Below are 21860 nucleotides of genomic sequence, written 5' to 3'. Positions count from 1 at the left end.
GGCCTCAGACACTCAATAATTACTTAACTGTGTGACCATGGGCAAGTTACTTAACCCTATTACCTTACAAAAAACAAACAACCCCCCCCAAATCTGTTTATTCTTCAGCTTCTCTCTGACCACATTTCCACTATCATGTAAAATAAGGTTGATTTTTAAACCAAAATATAAACTTTTACGTTTATCTTTATTGAATTTTATTGTCTATAGCTTATCTGTTTTGTGGACATGTAAGGCATGTCCTTTTTGTGAGGAAATCAGGATTAAGTGACTTTTCCAGGATCACACAACTAGTAAGTGTCTGAGGTCATATTTGAACTCACTTCTTCCTGACTCCAAGGTTGGAGTTCTATCCACTGTGCCATTTAGGTGCCCCATATGTTATAGCTATTCAAGATTAATTTTTAACATATCACTTTTCAGTATAGTAAAATCTGCATAAAATAATTTGAAATGAAACTGGAAATTATTTTAAGTATATACTGGTGAAAAGTCATCAGATTGTTCCAAGATGAGCCTAACCATTAGAGGGATAAACCAACTGCGCAGGTAATCATGCCCATCTGAAGGGAGGCAGTAGTTGGTCGGTCCCAAGTTGAACTCTTACAATGATGAATTGAATTCAGAATTTTCCGCATTCCAAATCACTGTATTCCCCTTGGACCAATTATAGCTTAATAGCCTTCTCCTTCGATACTATAAGCAATCTGATGTCTTTAGAATTGGAACTAGAGAGAAGGTTAGCCTTCAGTACGTACCCATTAATTTTGGTACTATCTCCCTACTGAGAACATATGTGTCACTGGATTGCAAAGAGACCTTAAGACTGTGTCTATGAGAAAAAAATAGGAAAGTATGGGACACTGAGTACCTACCTCGATAATTCATTTCTGCCTTCTCACCTACTTCCTTCCAAAAGCAACTTTTCCTCAGTTATTTGGTTGTATGAAATATTCATTTGGGGATCTGACTTATGAAGAAGCAATATTGCACAATGGAAAGAATACTAGGCTGGGAATTAGGGAGAATTAGGTTCAGATTTGACCTCTAATACTTATTAGTTGAGCCACCCTTGCATAGTCATATGAGAATGGGTTTGATCATCTGAAAAATGAAGCTAATAATGTCTATAATATTTCTCTCCAGGACAGCTAGGTGGTATAATGGATAGAATAGTGGGTCTGGAGTCAGAAAGATCTGAAATCAAAAATTCAGTCTTAGACACATATTAACTCTATGACCCTGGACAAGTCACTTAATGCTGTTTGCCTCCATTTCTTCTTCTATAAAAAAAGCTAGAAAAGGAAATGACAAACCACTCCAGTATCTTTGCCAAGAAAATCTCACAGGGGATCACAAAGAATCAAGCTTGACTGAAAACTGATTAAACAACAAAATTTATCTCCTAGAGTAATTGTGAGAATTAAATAATGGATGTACCCTATCTTACACACTTGGAAATCTGTATAAATGTCATTATTCTTGCATTATTGACTCAGAGCTAGATGTTATTTTGTGCATGTAGTCTCAGACTTGGAAGGTTGACTGTAATGTGATTGTGAGGTCCTCCAAGTCCAAGAGGATGAGAGGAATAACCTTATCTGCCTTAACAAGTCACTCTAAGTTTATAATTTCTACCAAACGATTTAAAGTGTGGTTCAGTTCAAACACTGGCTTTGACACTTGCTACTTGTGATCTTGGGGGGAAAAAAGGTTACTGAACCTCTCTGAAAATCAGTTTCCCCATCTGTCAAATGGGGAGAATACCTGCATTATTACCACAAAGTGCCAATAGGAGGAGTGAGCATCATTCTCTGTTAAGTCTTTTGCAAATGTGAATTAGGAAGCACAATAGCCAGGGTAGATTTTTCAAGCTTCATTTACTAAAACAAGATGTCACAGACTTCACTGATGTCAATGGCAGCCTTGTTTCCAACATCGCATTTACAAGCCATTAATAAGTAAAGAGTTGGCAGGGCCATTTTGCATAGAGAACTATAAAAAGAAAATTAAAAGGCCAGATCAATTGAGCTCTAAAAAAATCATTCATTTTGAATGATTACCAGTAAATAGAAGAAATCACTCTGAGTACATTCCCCCTTCTAGGCCTGGTAAGTCCTGCAGAAGGCAAAAAGAGCTGATTAAATGGGGAGAGAATTTTGCTGCCATCAGTAAAACACTTTTGAGGATTAAAACTCAATCATTCAGGCCTGTCCCTAGCAGCTTTAATTTTGACTATTCACGTGCTGGAAGGAATTAAAGGATCCGCAATGCAATTGGCTGAAATCAACATTTTGATTTTAATGAGCAAAATTGAAAATACATGTAATTCAACTAATAAAAAAGATGATAGTTAAAGGTATTGAGAGAGATTCTGTAGGTTCTTTGTAATGTATAAAATGGGATAGACATCAGCTTCTGTCATCCTTGAATAGGCTCATCAGTAAGGAGTTTCTCTGAGATAGTTTGTATGTTGGCGACCGTGTCTTTGGGTTGTCTGGGCTTCTTCCATTTCCGAGCTCCCGACTTGCTGTTATATTCATATACATTCCCTGTGACTGTTGGAGAAAAGAAATTGAACACAGAGAAAAACAGGTAGTGAGCTTTTTCATATCTTTCAAATTGAATTCTGTATAAAAATGGAAAACATTGAAAATAGACATTAAATGACATTACAGAAATATTCCATTCTGAGGTAAGAAGCTTCTGAGGAGATCTGGGAAGTTTGATCATCTCTCCCCATCCATCTGGGAAATCAATTGTAGATTCAAAACAATGAAATAACAAGGCTATTTTTGAGACATTAATTTAAATGGGCATAAGCTGTTAGCCCCCAAAATGGTCATAGCTCCAGATTCTGTTCTAAAAGACAGCTCATCCATTTTTTTTTTGAGCCTGAAGGGCTCAAACATATTCAGAGATTATTCAACCGTAGCCTGGAGAACTTCTAGGAGGGAGAATCTACCACCTCTTGAGATGGTCCATCTCACTTTAGGATCGTACTAATTATTAGAAAACTTTCCCTGAAATCACATTCTTTACTCCTGGAGTAGGAGGGGTTTCTGCCTTTGAGCATAAAGGTGAAATTTTATTTCTTGGGTTTTTTTTTTTAGGTTTTTGCAAGGCAATGGGGTTAAGTGACTTGCCCATCACACAGCTAGGTAATTATTAAGTGTCTGAGGCTGGATTTGAACTCAGATACTCCTGACTCCAGGACTGGTGCTCTATCCACTGTGCCACCTAGACTCCCCTTATAAAGGTGAAATTTGAATTCACTGATTCCATCTTTATATATAGCATCATATATGAATATAGCATCATAGGAATTATATATAGCATCATAGGAATTATATATAGCATTCATATGAATATAGCATCATAGGAAATTTACAAGTTGGGAGAGAATTCAGGAGCCATCTTATCCAACTTTTTCACTTAAAGATGAGGAAACTGAGACCCAAGGAAGTAAAGTGACTAGCTAAAGAACATACTGGTAACAAGTATCTGAGATAGAATTTGAACTCAGATCTTCTGACTTCAGAGTCACTCTCCCACCAACCATAAGGCAGATTATGTTACCCCCATTTTCAGATGAGAAAACAGAGAGTAACAAAGTGAACCGTACATGTTCACATAAATAGTAAGTATCAGAGGGAGTATTTCAACCCAGGTCCAAAAATTCCAGGGCCATTTTTTTCCCCTTATACCATACTCTAGGTATATTTGTGCTGTAGGACCTTCATGGTAAAATCCCCATTCTCTAGCTGAAGATTTTAAGGCTCTAATTCAAAGATTTGTAAAGATGGTATAATGTTCTAGAAAGTTTTGAATTTGGCATCAGAGGACCTGAGTTTCACATCTGTGCTACATACAGTGTGACCTTGAGCAATATCCTTGAGGGCAAGACAAGCATTATGTCATTGTCATCTTTTTCTTCCCAGTGCCTATCACATGGTTTAATAAATATTTGTTGATCAATCAGTCTGTAAAATTGAAGCCTAGACTAGAGATTTCAAACTACCTAGTTCCCCACCCCAGTCCCCAACTACCTCTAAATCATGATCCAAGGGGAATGCACTTAGAGCTTAGCTCTATTCAAGTTGGATGGAATCTTCAATAGGTTCCTCTACCCACCCACCAATTGTGGAGTAGGAGCTATGGTGCCCAAAACACATGCCCCCAGCAGCATATAAACCTATCCTCAAAGTCAATATTACCTGTTGGAAACTGTGAGTAGATTATTGAATTTCAAGTTTTAGACTCAGTTTTAAAATAAGCAAAACTCAACTCATCTTCATTCTAAAATCTCAGATCATAGCAATCGTTGAGTCTAGGCTTGACCAAGAGACATTATTTCTTCCTCAACAAACACAACTTATGGTTCAGTCAGCATGTATGGATTGAATATTTCCAAATGCACTGCACCTTTTGCACTACAATATATTCACTGGACAAGGTGGAAATTATATTCCTGAACTAATCCAATATTTATAGAGAGCAGTAGAAAGAACACTGGTCAGAGTGAGAGGACCTTGGTTCATGTCTCAGTTTTACCACTAACGACTTGAGGAACCTTGAATAAATCACTTAATTTCTCTAGGCCTCCACTACCTCATTTGTCAAAATGAAGGGGTTGGACTAGATGATCTTTTAGATCTCTCACTAAATCTACAATCTAGTAGATACAGTCTGCCACTTATGTGGATGTCCTGGAAAGAAAGGTGGTATAACAGATAGAACTATGGACTTGGAGCCATGAAGGTCTGAGTTCAAATTCTTAAAATACTAATTAGCTTTGTAACCCTGGGCAAGTCACTTAACCACTCTTCAGCCCTATTTATTCATCTGTAGAATGAAAATAATAAAAGCACTTCTCTCCCAAGGTTATCTGTAGTATCAGATCATATACATAATTTTTACAAAACATGAATTTCAACATAACTTATTATTATAACATGCTAAAGATTCACTCCTGGTAGTAATGTTCCTTCATCCAGCCATCACTGGGTTTTTTTGAATAATATTACATGAATTTTCAGTGGAAAAGTAATTTCATATTCATATTCCTAGCGGCAGAATCACCAAATGTTAAAAAAACCTTGAGAGACCTTCTAATACAGCAATTCTCAGCCTTTTTTTTTAGGTTATGGATCTCTCCTTGGCAGTCTGAAGCCCTTTATCACCATGTTTTTAATTCACAAATAAAATGCATAGGATTATAAAGGAAATAAGTTAGAGTGAAATACAGTTACCAAAACATATATGGGGGGGGGGGGGGGGGGAGAAAGTCCATAGACAATAAAATAAGAGCCTCTGATTCTAGTTCAAATTCCCTGGTGAGCAATTGAAGGTAGTTCTTATAAAAAGCACTCTGGATTCAGAGACAGGAGTCCAGGGTTCATTGCTTATTACTGAATGACCTTGGATCAATCCCTTGACTTCCTTGAACTTGAGTTTCTCTATCTATAAAATGAGGAGGTAAGGTTAGATGGTCCCTGAAATTCCTTCCAGTCCTGCAGGAATACACTTATGGGATGCCACTGGGCCTCAGCTTTTATATGTATAAAATGTGGCACACTGGTATGTACTATCTAGCAAATTTTGCTTTTTTTAAGTGAAAATGTGGTAATTATTACATTTTTAGCTCATTTGGTAGATCAGTATATCTCTAGAACCCGAAGATTATTTTGGTTCTAAAGAACAATTTACTATATCATCATATATTTTGTGGTAAATTGGAAAGACCACTGGACTTGGGAAACTTGGATTTATTGTGGGATTCTGGATGACCTAACTATTCATCTCTGTGTGGATCAAAGTTAGCCATCCCCTGAAAAAAAGTGCTAAAAAGCTTTTATTTAGCACTGGGATTGGTTGTGAGAAAAAAAGAACACTCTTCTATTCTCTCACTTTGTGAAAATATATTGAACCTGAGTCTATTGTCACAATCCCTGAATATTAAAATATTTCTGAGAAGGAACCAATTTGGTCAGCTACAATTATCTTTTTTCCAAAGGAATTAATGTTAGGGTCAGTGTTGGGTTGGGAATTGGTTAGTTTTACTAAATGGATATTTTTCCCCATTCCTTTTTAATACTTTGTTTAAAAAGATAACTTTCAGGGCAGCTAGGGGATGCAGTGGATAGAGCACAGGCCCTGGAGTCAGGTGGATCTGAGTTCAAATCCAGCCTCAAACAATAATTACCTAGCTGTGTGGCCTTGGGCAAGCCACTTAACCCCATTTGCCTTGCAAAAAAATCTAAAAAAATAATAATAAATAACTTTCTCAGCTGGGGACTGAGTCATGAAGAAGATATAAAAAGCAAAAATATACATTTAAAAATTTTTAAAGGAAAAATGTGAAATATTTAGCACCATAAAGACAAAATTTGCTTGGAGTCAGTTCTGAGACTTTTAAATGTGGCCTTAAACCTTCCATCTATTCTATATCTTGTATATTCTTATTTATATACAAGGGACATCCTCCATAAAAGAACGAAAGCTTTTGGGGTGTAGGGCCAGTTTTTGTTTCTTCTTTGAATCCCCAAGTACTTATCATAGTGTCTGGAATATATTACAAGCTTAATAGATAAATATTGATTGATTGGTTTAGTTAAGTCTCCATCTGAATTATTCTATCATAGATTCATCTTTCTAGTGAGTAGAGCCTCCTTATCTGAAGAAATCAAACATGGCCACAATAGACTAAGAATACCCAAGAATACCCCAAGAACACTCACAGAAGAGAAGACTTGGTGGGTATCCATCCACTGCAACCATGCTATTCTCCAAGTCACAGTGGCTAACTGGATTAGTTCACTTCACTACAAGCAAGCCAAATGATTGCAAAGGTAATAGGGTTTAGCCAGTCTTAACATCCACTGGCAACTGCTGACACCTTTGCTTGGATATTCTGGTTTGCTCTTTCTTCCACTGACTATAAAGGCAGTCCTATTAGAGAAACCTTTCCATAAAAATTTGCTTAAATGATGTCAATCACAATGTATGGGTGAGTAGAGAATAACATGATATGAAAGGTATTTTACGAATAAAATGCATTTAAACAAAGGGGGTCTGACCCCTAGAAACATCAGATGCACTGTACCTGGATCAACTGCTTCTCCATCAAACACTGTCTCGTACACAGTTGTCTCCTTAGAAAAGCACAAATTATTACAAACAAAATAAATTACCTTTTGGATATAAAATGAATTTGGGGTCTTGGGGGGAAATGGAGTATTGTAAATATAATACTTCTAGCAGATGAGTTCCCCCATCACAGCTTTTCTCATTCTCCTGAGCAGTCTAATGCTATTCTTGGGTAGTCAGAGTAAGCAAGGGTCTCCATGATATAATATGTCAAAGTTTCAGTAGAAGCAGGGTCTTTCACTTTTGAATTGTTATCCCCAGAACCTAGAAATAGGTTACAGGGAAGAGTCCTCCAGTAAGGCATTTTCCTCTGAAATTTAAAGAATAGTCTAGAAAACTGAGAGATTAGTTACTTTGCTCAAGATTCTCATAGCCAATATGTTAATGGTAGAATCTGACCAGGTTTTCTTGTCTCCAAGACTAGCTCTCTATCCCCTATATCACACTATCTGGCATCTAATAATCTAATAAATGATTCTTGAATTTGATCCAATTTGGCTCTCCCAAAATCTGCATGTTCCCCAAATCACCTTTTTAAAATGTAATTTCATTTCCTTTGTGAGTTTAACCTCCATTTAATATGCATTATTTACCATATTACTTTAAGTCAAACTCTAGGACCTTAAGAGAAGAGGTAATTAAGTGACTTCTAATGAGAAGATAGAGTGAGAAGGTTCTAGAATATAAAATATTGCTGTAAAGGGAATGGGAGTTGATAAAGCAGATTCAAGTGGTTTGGAAAGTGAGAGGGAGCCGGATGGCATCAAAGTAAAAGGGGAGAAAGCAAAAGGAGAGGAAAGACACCCAGATTTACTGACACTTCACTGAAACATTATACTTTCCTGCCTGAGATTGTTTGTAGAAAATTTAATAAATTATTCAAAGTTTACCCCAATGTGTCATAAGAATTTTGCCTACTCCTATGACACCCCAAATTAGAGAATCCTCTCTTCCATAAGGATCTCGATCTCTCTCTCTCTCTCTCTCTCCTCTCTCTCTCTCTCTCTCTCTCTCTCTCTCTCTCTCTCAGTAATGGCACTTGTCTGAATTTAGGTTGGTGATTTCCATGCTTGGAACTGAAATTATCTTATTCTATTCACATTATGTAGTGAAAAGGAGAGGAAAAGGGAACCAAATAATTTCTATGAATGACAGGGTTCATCACTATGAAATGCCATTAGTTCTGTGCTGCAGTACAGTTCCCAGAATTGTACTCACAGTTACAACTTCAACTTTTTTATGTCTGTTTCCTGTTAACATGTCATCATTGGTATTTTTGTTTCCTGTTAGGAAAGGAAAACCAATCAAATGGGAATCTGATGAGTGACTTCTAGGCAGCAATAGAACTGACAGCAATTAGCAGCTTACCAGCTATGTACTTCTTTCCTCTGAAATGAAAGGAAATTAGAAAAAAGATCAGGTTCATGACACCACTGCACAGCAAAATTCGAAGTTCATTTTTATAACACATAATGAATAGTGAGCATGGTTTCTCTCTATGGGGGAAAATATAATTTGTAGAAAAAGGATTGTGTGAATACCAATTCTATCTGGTCTAAAAAATGAGCCCCTTAATACATAAATTTTCTTGCAGACTAGCATTAAATAGCCACAGTGGATAATACCCCCCGCATATCCTCCCATATATGCTTGCCCAAGTTTGCTGAAAAGTCTTCTCTGATCTTATTTTGGAAGCCTTTGAAATCCTCTAAGGCATTATGATTTAATTAGCTAATATTTGGAAAGTACTTAGCACAGTGCCTGGGACATAGTAGATGCTATAAAATTAGTATTATTATTATAATTATCACTAGTACCACCACCATATCATCATTATCATTCAGGATGGAGGAGTAGCTAAGGCAATGAATTTGGAGTCTGAAGACCAACATTTAAATTTCCCCCCTGGTGTCTACAACTTGTGTGTGACATTGGGGAAGTCATTTAATCCTCCTTGGTCTCAGTTTTCTCAGTTGTTTGAACCATATAATCTCAGAAGTGGTTTTTTTCCCCAGTTCTAGTTTTATGGACCATCAGGCTCTGCTAATAGGGACACAGGGTGTAGAGGGAGCTATCTTCAGCAAAATTGATATACTTGATGCTCCATATTTGTACAGCACCTCACAGAAAACCTTCCTATCAATGGTTTTTATTTTGTCTGAGGCGTTCTCATTTTTGTGTCTTTTGTCTTATCATTAAGTAGGGGAAGTATGCTTTCATCCAGAATACTTCACATTCTTGCATTGAAATACCGAGGCAATTTATCTTTTAATTTGATACCTGTTGAGTGTTAAAATAAGTGATAAAATTATTATCTCCCTCTTACACATACAGAAAAATGAAGCTCATAAAGGTAAGGTGATTTGCCCCTGGTCACAAAAGTATTCATTTACAGAGCCAGAATGAAGCCAGGTGTCCCCCAAGGTAAGCTTCCCATCAGCCCTCCTTGGTGTCTCTGATAAAAATCAATGTAGACAGCTGCTCCTTTTCCATCCACCTACTAGAACTCTGACTCCTCTTCCCAGATCCACTTATTCTTGTAAATCTGAACTCATGTGCGAACTGAGAACCAGATGAAGAGCAGGTATGACTTACCAAGGGAAGCCCAAGCTCTCCACCCTGGGACATTCCTTTTATTGGAAGCCGATGAGCCAACAAATGCCCCCTCTAAAGGCAATTATTCATTCAGAAGTTAAACGAAAACTCACGTACTTGTTTTTTGGCTTTGAGAGTTCTTTGGTCAGTTTTTTACACATGGCTGTAATGCTGGTGTATTTCACAAGCAAATAGCATGTCCAAGCAAGCAGTCCAGCCAGGAAGGTTGCCATCAGCGTAAAGATGAAGGGGATGTACCAGTCATTGGAACTGTATGTATTTATAGATGTGTATATAATGGTCACACCTTTCTTTTGCTGATAAATAACATAGCAAAAAACACAAAGCATTAGGCAATGTTTTCAGACAGTATTTTCTTACATTTAATAGGATTCATCTATATATAACAAATTACATGTGGTGCTCTGTGTAATATAGATGGACATCTATACCACAAAATAACAGAATTTCACATTTAGAAGGAAATTCAGCAAGTATCAAGCTCCTGAATAAAAAGGAATCCTCACTACAACAAACCTGAAATGGGGTCACCCAGTGTCTGTTGGTACACTTCCAAACTGGGGAGGCTACCACTGCCATAACCAACCCATTCTAGTCGTGGGTGATGCTCACAGCGAACTTGGGAAGCTTTCTCACAGCAACATCAAATTTTCCTCTTTGCAACTTGCCTTCACTTCCATCTTGTTCTGCTTCCTGAGTCCAAACAAAATAAGTCTAACTTCCACATCACATGTCTTCAAATACTTAAAGCTGACCATCATATCCCCACTGAGCAATTTCCTTATAAAATCGAAACAACTTTCAACTAGGCCTCTAATGGTATAGACTCAATAGTCTTCCATATTCTAGCTATCTTCCTCTGGATGCTCTATAGGTTATCCATGCCCTTTTCCAAATTGACATACTCAGAAGCAAATCAATATTCCAGTTGTGATCTGGCCAGAGCAGGGTACAATGGGGCCATTATCTCTTTGTTCATAAATGCTATAGCTCTCTTAATGTCATTAGTCATTTTGCTATTCTTATCATATCCACTATTGATTAACATGGACTTTGTAATCCACTAAACCCCTTACATTTTTCTCAGACACACTGCAGTGTAATCAGATATCCCTATCTTAATCTTTTCAAATGGATTTTTTAGCCCAAATGTAAGTCTATATTTATCCCTATAATATGTATGTATTTATCTGTGTGAGATCATGACCCCAAAAAAACACATATCTATATTGTATATACATATTCAAACACACATATATAAATTTATACACATACTATATATATATATATATATATATATAATATATATATATATGTAAGGGTCCAAGACAGAGTCCTAGGAGACATCAAAATTTAGTAAACTTGACCTAGATGGATTCAACAAAGAACACAAAAAGGATTATCCAGACAGGTAAGAGGAGAACCAGGAGAGACCAAAATCACAATAACAAAGAGAGAGATTAGCATTCATAAGAGGATGATTGACAGTGTGAAACACTGTAGGAGAGGTCAAGAAAGATGAGGATTCAATTTTACAAATAAGAAATCATTGAGAATATAATATATATATATATATATATATATATATATTGGAAATATATAAAAAAGGGGAAATTTCGGCTGAATGTGGTAGTCAAAAGACGGACTTCTTGTTCATTTTTCAGTCATGTTTGATTCTGCGTGACCCAATGTGAGATTTTCTTGGCAAAGATATTGCAGTGAATGACCATTTCCTTCTCTGGCTCATTTTTTACAGTCCCAGAAGCTGAGGCAAAGTTAAATGACTTGTTCAAGGTCAAGAGGAGAAAGAAAAGGAAGTGGAGGACACTGATTACAGACAGCCTTTTCAAAGAATCAAAAGCATTTAGCAAAAACTAGGAAAGGCATGCAATGCGAGATAGCAGGGATCAAATGAGGACTTCTTAAGTTGAGAGGCACAAATATATTTCTAGACAGTAGGGAAGCATGGGGAGATAAGGATTAAAGATACTGAGACAGAAGGGATGATAGGGCAATATTCTGGAAAAAACAGAATGGAATTAAATTACTTGTACATCGGGAGGGGTTTGCCTGTAGCATATGATACAAAGAGAAATAAGATATTGATGCAAGGTTTTTGAGGAATGTGAGATGAAGAGGAGGAGAAAAGAGATACTTTCAATTTTTTTTCATAAAATATGAGTCAAGATACTGAGAGATCCAGGGTTATAAATATCTAAGTGTTTCAAATAAGAATTGCCAAAACTGCAAAAAAAAAAAAGAAAAGAAAAAAGAAATGGCAAAACTATATAGGACATAGTTAATCTCAATCTTTATTGATTAGGAAAGACTTCAAGCTCTTGCTGTGCCTCGGGATAGTCATTAGGAATGCCATTTCTTGCTTGATTAGCATCTAACAATTGGTTTATTTATATCCATATGTGACAAAAACTAATTATCAGTGACTACTTTCACAAAGTTGACTACAGTTGTCTTTACTGGCCCCACCCCACCCACATTCTATGTTCTCTGATCACAAATTGGTACATTCTCTCATCCTATCGGCTACGCAGAGACATAACAGTACTCAAAACAGGCACTATAAATATATGGGAGAGAGTATATGATTGAAAACAGAGCTGAGGTAAGAAAGGTAATTACTGGGAAATCAGAAGGTGAAAATGAATAGAAAAAAAAGAATTTTACTTTGTATAATTTTTCACATGAGAATGCCAATATTTCTTTAGCATTTCTCTTTTGGATGTCACCAGGATGAGGTGACAAATGGGAGCAGCAACTTCGTATAATGTTATATTGGGGTCAAAAGAAGACCTGAATTGAACACTCCACCCCAACCTAGGCACTTGCTGTGAGACCATAAGACAAATCCCTTAAACTTCTAAAGTTCAGTTTTCTCATCTGTAAATTGAGGGTTATAATACCTCCGGTATCTACTTCACAGGGTAATTATCAATCTCACATTTAATAAAGTATCCAAGGCATTTTCTTCTATCACTTAAAGCTTCTACAACCTGGTCCTACCTGATTTGAATTTTTTTCATATTATTTCCCTTCACAAAGTCTCTATTACCATCTCCCTAGATAATATTTTCTCTCCCATCTCTTTGCATTAGCTGGCTCCCATTCCCTGAATGTGCTCTCTCCTAACTTCTATCTTGATTGTTATCAGTCAGTCATGTCTGACTCTTCTTGACCCATTCGAGGTTTTCTTGGTTTGCCATTTCCTTCTCTAGCTTATTCTATAGATGAGGAAACTGAGGCAGAGCTAAGTGATTTGCCCCAGGGTCACACAGCTAGTAAGAATCTGAAACCAGTCTTCCTGATCCAAGGCCCATAGTTCTAATCACTGAGCCATCTAGCTGCCTCTGCCTCTATCTTAATTTCCTTTAAATACAGTTCAGAGCTTTCCTGTTTGCCCTGGGTTTTTTGGTTCTCTCTCTCTTTTTTGGAATTACAGATATAGTTACAATCTTTTTCAAACCCCTCATTTTACAGATGAGGAAACTGAAACTCAAATAGATTAGGTGATTTGCCCAAGGTCATTCAACTACTAAGAGACAACGATGGGATTTGAACTTAGGTCCTCTGATTCCAAATTCAATGCTCTTTCTGTTTACTTATCTTTGTACATTATATTCTTTAGTAGACTGTTAGCTCTTTGAAGTCAGGAATTATTTCATTTTTGTCTTTGTAACCCCAATTCCTAGGACATAAAAGGGTACTTATTACATTTTTTGACTAGCATTGAATCCAACTTTAAATTATTATGTGACTTAGTTATTGCTATAAACCACATTTATAGAAATATAAGCATGCAGAGATTATTGGTGCATGTAATCATAATAACATGGAAAGAAGGAAGGGTAATCCACCTATGGATAACCTTTCTAACTTTAACTTGGGCATTCTGATGCTTCATTATGTTAATTAAAATATTAATTTATTTTATTTTGATTTAATTATTTTGGGCAGCTAGGTGGTATAGTGGATGGAATGCCAGACCTACAGTCAGGAAGACTAATCTTCCAGAGTTAAAATTTTGTCTCTCTAAGTTTATGACCCTGCATCTGTCATGTAGTCCTGCTTGCCTCAGTTTCCACATCTATAAAATGAAATGGAGGAGGAAATGGCAAAATACTCTCATAGTTTTGCCAAGAAATGGGGACACAAAGAGTGAGAGATGACTGAAAAATGAGTAAACAACAAATACATTCTTTTACTTCTCATATTCCTTTGCATGTAAATCTTCTAAAAAATCACATTTTAATACCTACTTTAGTCCCTTTTGCCCTCAACCCCTCTCTCCTGTCTGACTATAAATCTTTAAGATAATATACTGTCTTATTTATCTCTACATCATGAATAGAACATAGATAGTGCATGTAGTAGTCATTGAATAGATTTTTATTGAATGAATGTGAATCCCCATGCAACAGTCCCAGAAAATTAAATTCTACAATGCTTTACTTCAAAATTGGTAACCGGAGGAGCAGGTGTATTTTGTTGTATCACAGAAACATCTATCATAACAGTCCCTGTTTGGGGATACACAACTTGACCGTGCTGCAAATTGTCATCAGTAATATGCACCACAAGATGATAGTGCTGGTGAGAATCTGTTCCAGACTCAAAGTTAAAAGGATTTTTCACAATTAACTTTGGGGCACTTGAGCCCCGAGTAGGATCAAATCCAAAGTGTTGATTTTCATTTCCTGAAAAAAGAAAATAATTAAATGATGATCATCCCAGAAGTATACAAAATCAATCTTTTACCCTTTCTGATTTCCTAGAAATGCATATGACTTTAGAAAGTCAGAGAACTTGAAGGAAAGACTTCAGAGGTCATCGAGTCTGACCCAAACTCAGCAATGGTGTCCATGAAAACAAATTCAGAAGTGATCATCCAGGCTTGGTTCAAGGGAAGTCTATTGCCACCTTAACTAATTTATATTTTAGGGGAAGGCATAATTATTGGGAAGTTACTCTATATTTCAAACCTATCCTTCCAACTGTTGCTTCTAGATCTGCCTTCTGGGACCAAGGAAAATAACTCTAATAATTTATCGTACGGCAACTCTTTAAATAACCTGAAGGCAGCCCTCATGCCCCCTTTCCAATTTGTCTTATTTTCTTCAGGTTAAAAATATTCAACTCCTTTGAATAATCCTCCTATGAAGTGAACCCACATTTCTTGGTCAACTTCAGTTAATGCTCTCCGGCCTATCAAAATCCTTTCTGGAATATGAGTACAATACTGGGTGTCTGCACTGTGTACCATATTATACTGTTAGTGCTACGCTTTTTACACCTGAACACTAAGTTCTCTTATTTCAACCTTACAAAGACTTAATTTGAGATTTAGATGACTTATCAGTTCAGTTATTTACAATATCATGCTAGTGGGGACCTGGGTTTCCTCCTTACTTAATCAGTTAGTTTCACTGTATTTTATGATCAGAATCGGTACCCCTTGACTCTTTAGTCATCTTACAAATATGTACATGATGTCACAAAAGGAAAACATTGATTCCTTGTAAATCTCTCTGCAGAAAAACAGAACTAGGCATCAGACATACTGATCCTAAGTGGACAGTATCACTATGTGAAGGACTTGAACGACTTTTTGAAGTTAGCACCATGGACAGCACATTTAGACCCCTGAACCACAACTCCCCAGCTTTTCTGCAGAGGTTGTTTCTAAATAGACAAAGCAATATGAAAGATCACTCTGTGATAAAAGGAATTTTTCTGGATACAAATTTTTAAAAGGTTTTAAACTACTTTGAGAAAAATAAATAATATTATATTTACCAAATTGGACACAACTAATTCACATGAGATGATTGTTATAAATGTTGTTACCTCTGTAGCCAGCTTGATTCACCTTCCTTTTCATAATGCATGCTAAAATTCCCTACCAGAAACTATCTCAAAGCGCATTTCAGTATTCCGTGAGTCTCTGTCATGGCAGCTTAGCTTGAAGCTGTTGACGTTTGTTCCAGCAGCGACATTGTCAAAAATGACTGCCTTATATTTAGATGGTTTGCAGACAGGCGCTTCGTCATTCTCATCTTTTATGTCAATTGTAACCTGTCAGCAGTCCAAAAGAAAGAAACTTCATGTCCACATCATATGGCTATTTATACACAAAACCAGAAATAAACATGTGGGTAGATGGTGATTGTCTGAGATTCTAATTTAAAAAAGAAAACTTCAGGATTTTGATGTAAGATGTACACCATGAATACAGGTCCTGTCTGTCAGCTTCCTTGTCATTCACTGATCTACCTTGCCCTGGGCATCAAGGAGAAGGGCCATGGGACTCATTAAAACATCCTGTAGATATTCTAAAAGTTTATATCAATAAGATTAGCTAATGTTAAATTGTACTTTGAGAGTTATAAAGTTTACGTACATGGTCTCATTTGATCTTTATAAAAATCCTATGAGGGGTTCATTATTATTATTATTATTATCATCCTCATTTTACTGAAGAGAAACAATATTTCTTAACAATATTCCCAGGATCACACAAGATTAACACATAGGATTAAAATTCAGGTCTTCCTGACTCAAGGTTCAACATGTTGCCCTCTATGCCATCAAGTTGCCTTATACTGGTGGAAAATTAATGGAAAATCTCAGTCTCCCCCCCCCCCAAAAAAAGGTCATAAGCCTTAAGTTCTTCAAATATCTGTGATTAATAATAAGCAATTTTTTCTTCCTCTTATTGGATTTGGTTGATTTCCTTCAAGGTAAAGCCTCAAATATATCAAGTATATATGCTGATGGAAACAGTTATCACTTCAGAATGTGTTATGACCATAATTAGAAGCTGCTCTCATACTTTCTTAATTAAAATATCATGAAATTGTGGTAATTTACATGAAAAAGATCAAAATATCAAGGATTATAAATGTCAGTGATCAAACACCAGCCGGCCTAGAAAGGTTATCTGCCTACTTCCTAGATAAATAATGATTTTTTTTCTCTACAATATTCACAAAGGAAAAACTTGTTTTGATTATAATGGCAAGGATATTCTATGGATGTGTTTATTTTATATAATTTTAATAACTTAGACAAATTGCTGGGAGGATTACTAAACAAAAGCTCTTTCTCTTAAGTGCATGTGCCTTAGTTTCTTGCTTGATGCTTTCATTTCAATTCAACAAGCATCTTTTAAACACCTACTAGAAGTTAGTCATTATGCTAGGTTATAGAAACACAAATACAAAAAGAGATAGTGCCTGCTTTCAAGAAGTTTGCCCTCTACTAAGGGTACATGTTCACCAGAAAATTAATATGGGATATATATACAAGCTAACCCAGTGATTAGGAGAAGAAGGACTAACAAAGGTTAAGGTTTCTTGAAGGAGACATCATTTGAACTAGTAAAGCAGGTTTTTCAAGAGATATGGTGGCAAAAGAGGTAATGATAGGGGCTGCACTGCGCTGGAGTCAGGAGTACCTGAGTTCAAATCCAGCCTCAGACACTTAATAATTACCTAGCTGTGTGGCCTTGGGCAAACCACCTAACCCCATTGCCTTGCAAACCCCCCCCCCAAAAAAAGAGGTAATGACTCATAGAAGGAGGAACAGAAAATGAACCCATTTGGTTAGAACATAGAGTATGTGAGGGAGAACAATAGATGTCTGTCATGGGAAAAAGATAGATAGATATGGATGGATGGATGGATGAATAGAATCTGGCTCACAATAAAACCAAATTATGAAGGACTTCAAATAGAAAACAGAAATTTGTATTTTAAAGGAAAAGAAGACCTAAAAAAAGAAGTTTCTCTTTTTTTAATTTTAGAAAGATTTTACAATTTTTCCCCCAATCTTGCTTCCCTCCCCCACCGCCACAGAAGGCAATTTGTTAGTCTTTACATCATTCCCATAGTATGCATTGATCTAAGCTGAATGTGATAAGAGAGAAATCATATCCTTAAGGAAGAAATAAATAGTATGAGATATTTAAGAAACTTCTGCTGTATCTCATACTAAAAGTTTCTTAAATAGAGTTTCTTAAATGTGATTAGACCTCCTGATATTCTTGACTAAGAATATCATAAATAGATTGTAAAGATATGGGAGAAAGGGAGGGAGGATATTAGTGAAGGGAGGAGGGAAAAGAAGGAGGAAGGAAAGAAAGAAGAAATGAAGGAAGGGAGGAAAGAGAGAGGCAAGCAGGGAGGGAGGGAGGACTTATTAAGCAGCTACTATGTTCTGTCCCCAGGGCTAAGTCCTGGGGACACAAATATAAGAGAAAAAGATAGTTTCTGATCTTGAGGAGTCTGCATTCTAAGGGAGAAAAAAAAAGATGAGAGATAATGAGAACATGAAATAATGTACTTACAATGAGAATTTTTAAAAAAGGTATACATGGAAACAATGTAAAGATTGGCAAATTGCCTTCTGTAGTGAGGGGGGAGGAAGTAAAATTAGGGGGGGAAATTGTAAAACTCAAAATAAATAAAATCTTTTAAAAAAAGAAAAAAGGTATAGGGGCGGCTAGGTGGCGCAGTGAATAGAGCACCAGCCTTGGAGTCAGGAGTACCTGGGTTCAAATCTGGTCTCAGACACTTAATAATTACCTAGCTGTGTGGCCTTGGGCAAGCCACTTGACCCCATTCATTGCCTTGAAAAATCTAAAAAAAAAAAAAAAGGTATAGATACAAGAAATGCTTCATAGATGGAACTAACAAGAGCTGAAAAATGCTTAAGCAAAATATGAAAGGTGTCTTTTACATTATGAAAATAGGTAAGTGGAAGAAAAATGATGTTCCTGACAGAAATGGGGAAGTTAGAACACAAGAGGGTTTCAGGAGAACAGTGATGAGTACTGTTTGGGGCATATAGAATATTACTTTCCTATGATACCTTTGTTGCTGTTCAATCTTTTTTTCAGTCTTGTCTTACTCTTTTTGAACCCATTTTGCGGTTTTCTTGGCAGAGATATTGGACTCATTTATCATTTTCTTCTCCAATTCATCTTATAGGTGAAGAAATTGAGGTTAGTGACTTGTCCAAGGTCAAACAGCTAGCAAGTATCTGAGATCAGAATTGAACTTAGGAAGATGAGTCTTCCTGAATCAGACCTGGCAGTCTAACCACTGCACCACCTAGCTGTTCCTTCATACATGAATGTGTCAAATAGGAAGTTAAAATAGCTAATTCTAGGCTCAAGGGAAAGATGAAGATTTGATATCTAAATTTAGGTACCATCTTATAGAGGTAGTAACAAATATTCTGAATCTGTTCCTTTTAGTTTCACTTCTTCTCAATGCCTTCTTCAGTTTTTAAATGTCAGAGACCAGAGAAAATTTGTTCAAAGATTTTTTGAGCATTCTTCTAAATTCTAATGAATAATGAAGATGTTCACTATTTGGTTCTCTTCTAGTGAATTGTCAAGTTAGCTTAACTTTGCTGATAAATCACATTTCTATGATACTTAATATATAATTACCTGGCTGTGTGGCCTTGGGCAAGTCACTTGACCCCATTGCCTTGACAAAAAAAAAAACAACTCTATGAGATGTCAGGTATTATTTTCTCTATTTTGCAGATGGGGAAACTAAGACTCAAGGAAGGGAAATGACTTTTCAATGCTGCACTGTTATTAAATGGGTCTAGACTGGAACCCAACCAAATCTTCTGACTGTAAATCTAGTGCTCCCACCAACACTAATGTGAAAGTTGTGTGAAAGTCTACCTTCTTCAAAGAGCCTTTTTCTACTCCTCAACATTTTAGTTCTCTCTTCTTCCTTAAATTATCTTGTTTTTGCTTATTTCATTCAACTCAACAAATATTAAAATTTCCTACTGTTTTCAAAACACTACTTGACACTAAACTAAGGATACCAAGGTTTTAAAAAAAAAAAAAGGAAGCAGGGGCGGCTAGGTGGCACAGTGGATAGACCACCGGCCCTGGAGTCAGGAGTACCTGAGTTCAAATCCAATCTCAGAGACTTAATAATTACCTAGCTGTATGGCCTTGGGCAAGTCACTTAATCCCATTGCCTTGCAAAAACTAAAAATAAAATAAAATAAAATAAAATAAAATAAAATAAAAAAGGAAGCAGTCCTTGCCCTGAATAAGTTTACATTCTACTCTAATCAAATATTTTCCTCATTAAATTTAAGTTTATATGTTTTGTTTACTTACCATGGTAACAGCTGTCCGTGGATGAGCTTGATCACAATCCACAGCTTCTATGGTGAGGTTATATTGCTTCACAGATTCATAGTCTGGCTGGGTGGTCAGTTCTATCATTCCAGTTAGTGGATGAATCCAGAATTTTCGAATAATCTGAGTGTCTCCTCTGATTATTTTATACTTCAAACAGTTCAATGGACTGTCTTCATCAAAAGCAGTCACTCTTCCAACTTCATAAGAGGCTGTAAGTTAATACTTCAAATGATTAGTCTATTTAATTTAAAAAATCCCTTATATTCACCATATGTCAATGATCTAGAATCTAACCACATCTTTAATATCAAATAGTAGAAAATTCTGCAAAATATAGATCCAAGTTTTGAAACAAAAGTCAATTTTAAACAATGCAATATCTTTACATAACCAAGACACTAAAAAAGAAGAGTTTCATCTCTTCACCACAACAAAGTTATAATGTGGGTCAAGAATAACATTGTAGACTTTCAAGATTTTCTCAAGAAAGACATTTGATAAATTATGAAAACATGGTATAAAAGTGAGTTGATGCCATTGTTCTTATAACTTTAGAATATTCCATCCCATTGGTCTATGGATGATTGATTTTAGGACATGAACTTTATCCTTTTTTGCTGCACAATTGATTGGGTTTTTTGTGGTCCTTCATTCTCAATGAGGATCAAAATCACATCACAATATTAGAGTCCAGTTAACATGTGAGACTGGTCAAACCAATAAGAGCTTGGAATGCTCTATCACAGGTCAGGGGCAGTTAGGTGGAGCAGTGGATAGAACACTGACCCTTGAAGTCAAGAGGATCTGAGTTCGAATTTAATCTCAGACCCTTGATACTTACAAACTGTATGACCTTGGGCAAGTCACTTAACCCTGATTACTCACAATCCTGGGCAATCATCTAGCCACTGTACCCAGATGGCTCTGGAGGAGGAAGTGAGGCTGGTGACACTGCTCAGCATCCCTTTACTCAAATCCAATTCATGTGCATGTTATGGTCTTCCCTAATGTCATGGTCTTCTTTGAGAATGAAAGACAAACAGCGAAAACAGCAATCACAGGTCAAGCACAAACAGCTCAAATGCCGTCTGTTGCAAGGGGTCTTTCCCAGTTTCCCCCTCCTGCTAGACCCTTTCCGCTGAGTAATGTTCATTTCTTTTGAATGTATCACATAACTTGTTGCATTTAATCATGTCCAATTCATTGTGCCCTATGACTTGCCAAAAAATATTGGAGAGTTTGCCATCTTCTTCTCCAGTAGATTAAAGTAAACAGAGGTTAAATTATTTGAGTCATGTAACTAGTTAGTGTCTGAAACCAGATTTGAACTAAGGTCTTCCTGACTCCAGACCCAGTATTCTCACCACTGAGCAATCAAACTGCTCATCATATATCTTCATATTTACAAACATGCTATCTTCCCTCATTAGAATGTAAGCTCCTTGACAGTAGGAGCTAGATTTGCTCTTTTTCTGTATCAAGCACTTAGCACAGTGTCTTAAACATAGTGAATGCTTAATAAATGTTTGTTGATGGACTGAATGTAAATGCATTGCATATATAATTTACATTCTGTCAATGAAGGCATTCTTAGAGGAGAAGCCTCTAGTCATCAGGAGTTCAGTAAACAAAACAAATATCTCAAAACCAGTCAGACCCTACTCATGAATAATGAAGAAATTGCCCAAAGTTGCAAATCGCAAATACCAAAATTTCAACCTCTTGGTTGCCTGAAAGATATTTTTTAAAGAGCCTTCAATGTGGCATGCCTTATATAAATATATCCAAAGGAATAAAGGTTAAAATTCCAATCTGCCTCATACAGTCCTGGGCAGAAATTGTGTCTTTTTCACATACAGCACTTGGTTAAATATACTGGAAAGCTTATAGTCTTCTGTAG

General features: G+C 36.4%; 1 protein-coding gene across 1 annotated transcript in view; it reads right to left on the bottom strand.

The window, feature by feature from the left end:
• Nucleotides 1-2286: 2286 nt before the first annotated feature.
• The window catches only part of LOC141496349 (cadherin-related family member 3-like), a 31293-nt gene continuing 11719 nt past the window's right edge, over nt 2287-21860 (bottom strand). The window contains exons 4-11 of the mRNA XM_074198827.1: nt 19937-20169; nt 15684-15855; nt 14233-14477; nt 9862-10061; nt 8518-8537; nt 8368-8432; nt 7106-7154; nt 2287-2558 (exon numbers count right to left, since the gene is read on the bottom strand). Coding sequence (XP_074054928.1) covers nt 2422-2558; nt 7106-7154; nt 8368-8432; nt 8518-8537; nt 9862-10061; nt 14233-14477; nt 15684-15855; nt 19937-20169 — 1121 coding nt within the window. The 3' untranslated portion in view covers nt 2287-2421. The remainder of the gene's footprint in view (nt 2559-7105; nt 7155-8367; nt 8433-8517; nt 8538-9861; nt 10062-14232; nt 14478-15683; nt 15856-19936; nt 20170-21860) is intronic.

This window comes from Macrotis lagotis, chromosome 8, assembly GCF_037893015.1.
Source record: "Macrotis lagotis isolate mMagLag1 chromosome 8, bilby.v1.9.chrom.fasta, whole genome shotgun sequence".
In the NCBI taxonomy this organism is placed as follows: Eukaryota; Metazoa; Chordata; class Mammalia; order Peramelemorphia; family Peramelidae; genus Macrotis; species Macrotis lagotis.
The sequence above is the reverse complement of the archived record's forward strand: the minus strand, read 5'-3'. Positions and strand labels throughout refer to the sequence as shown.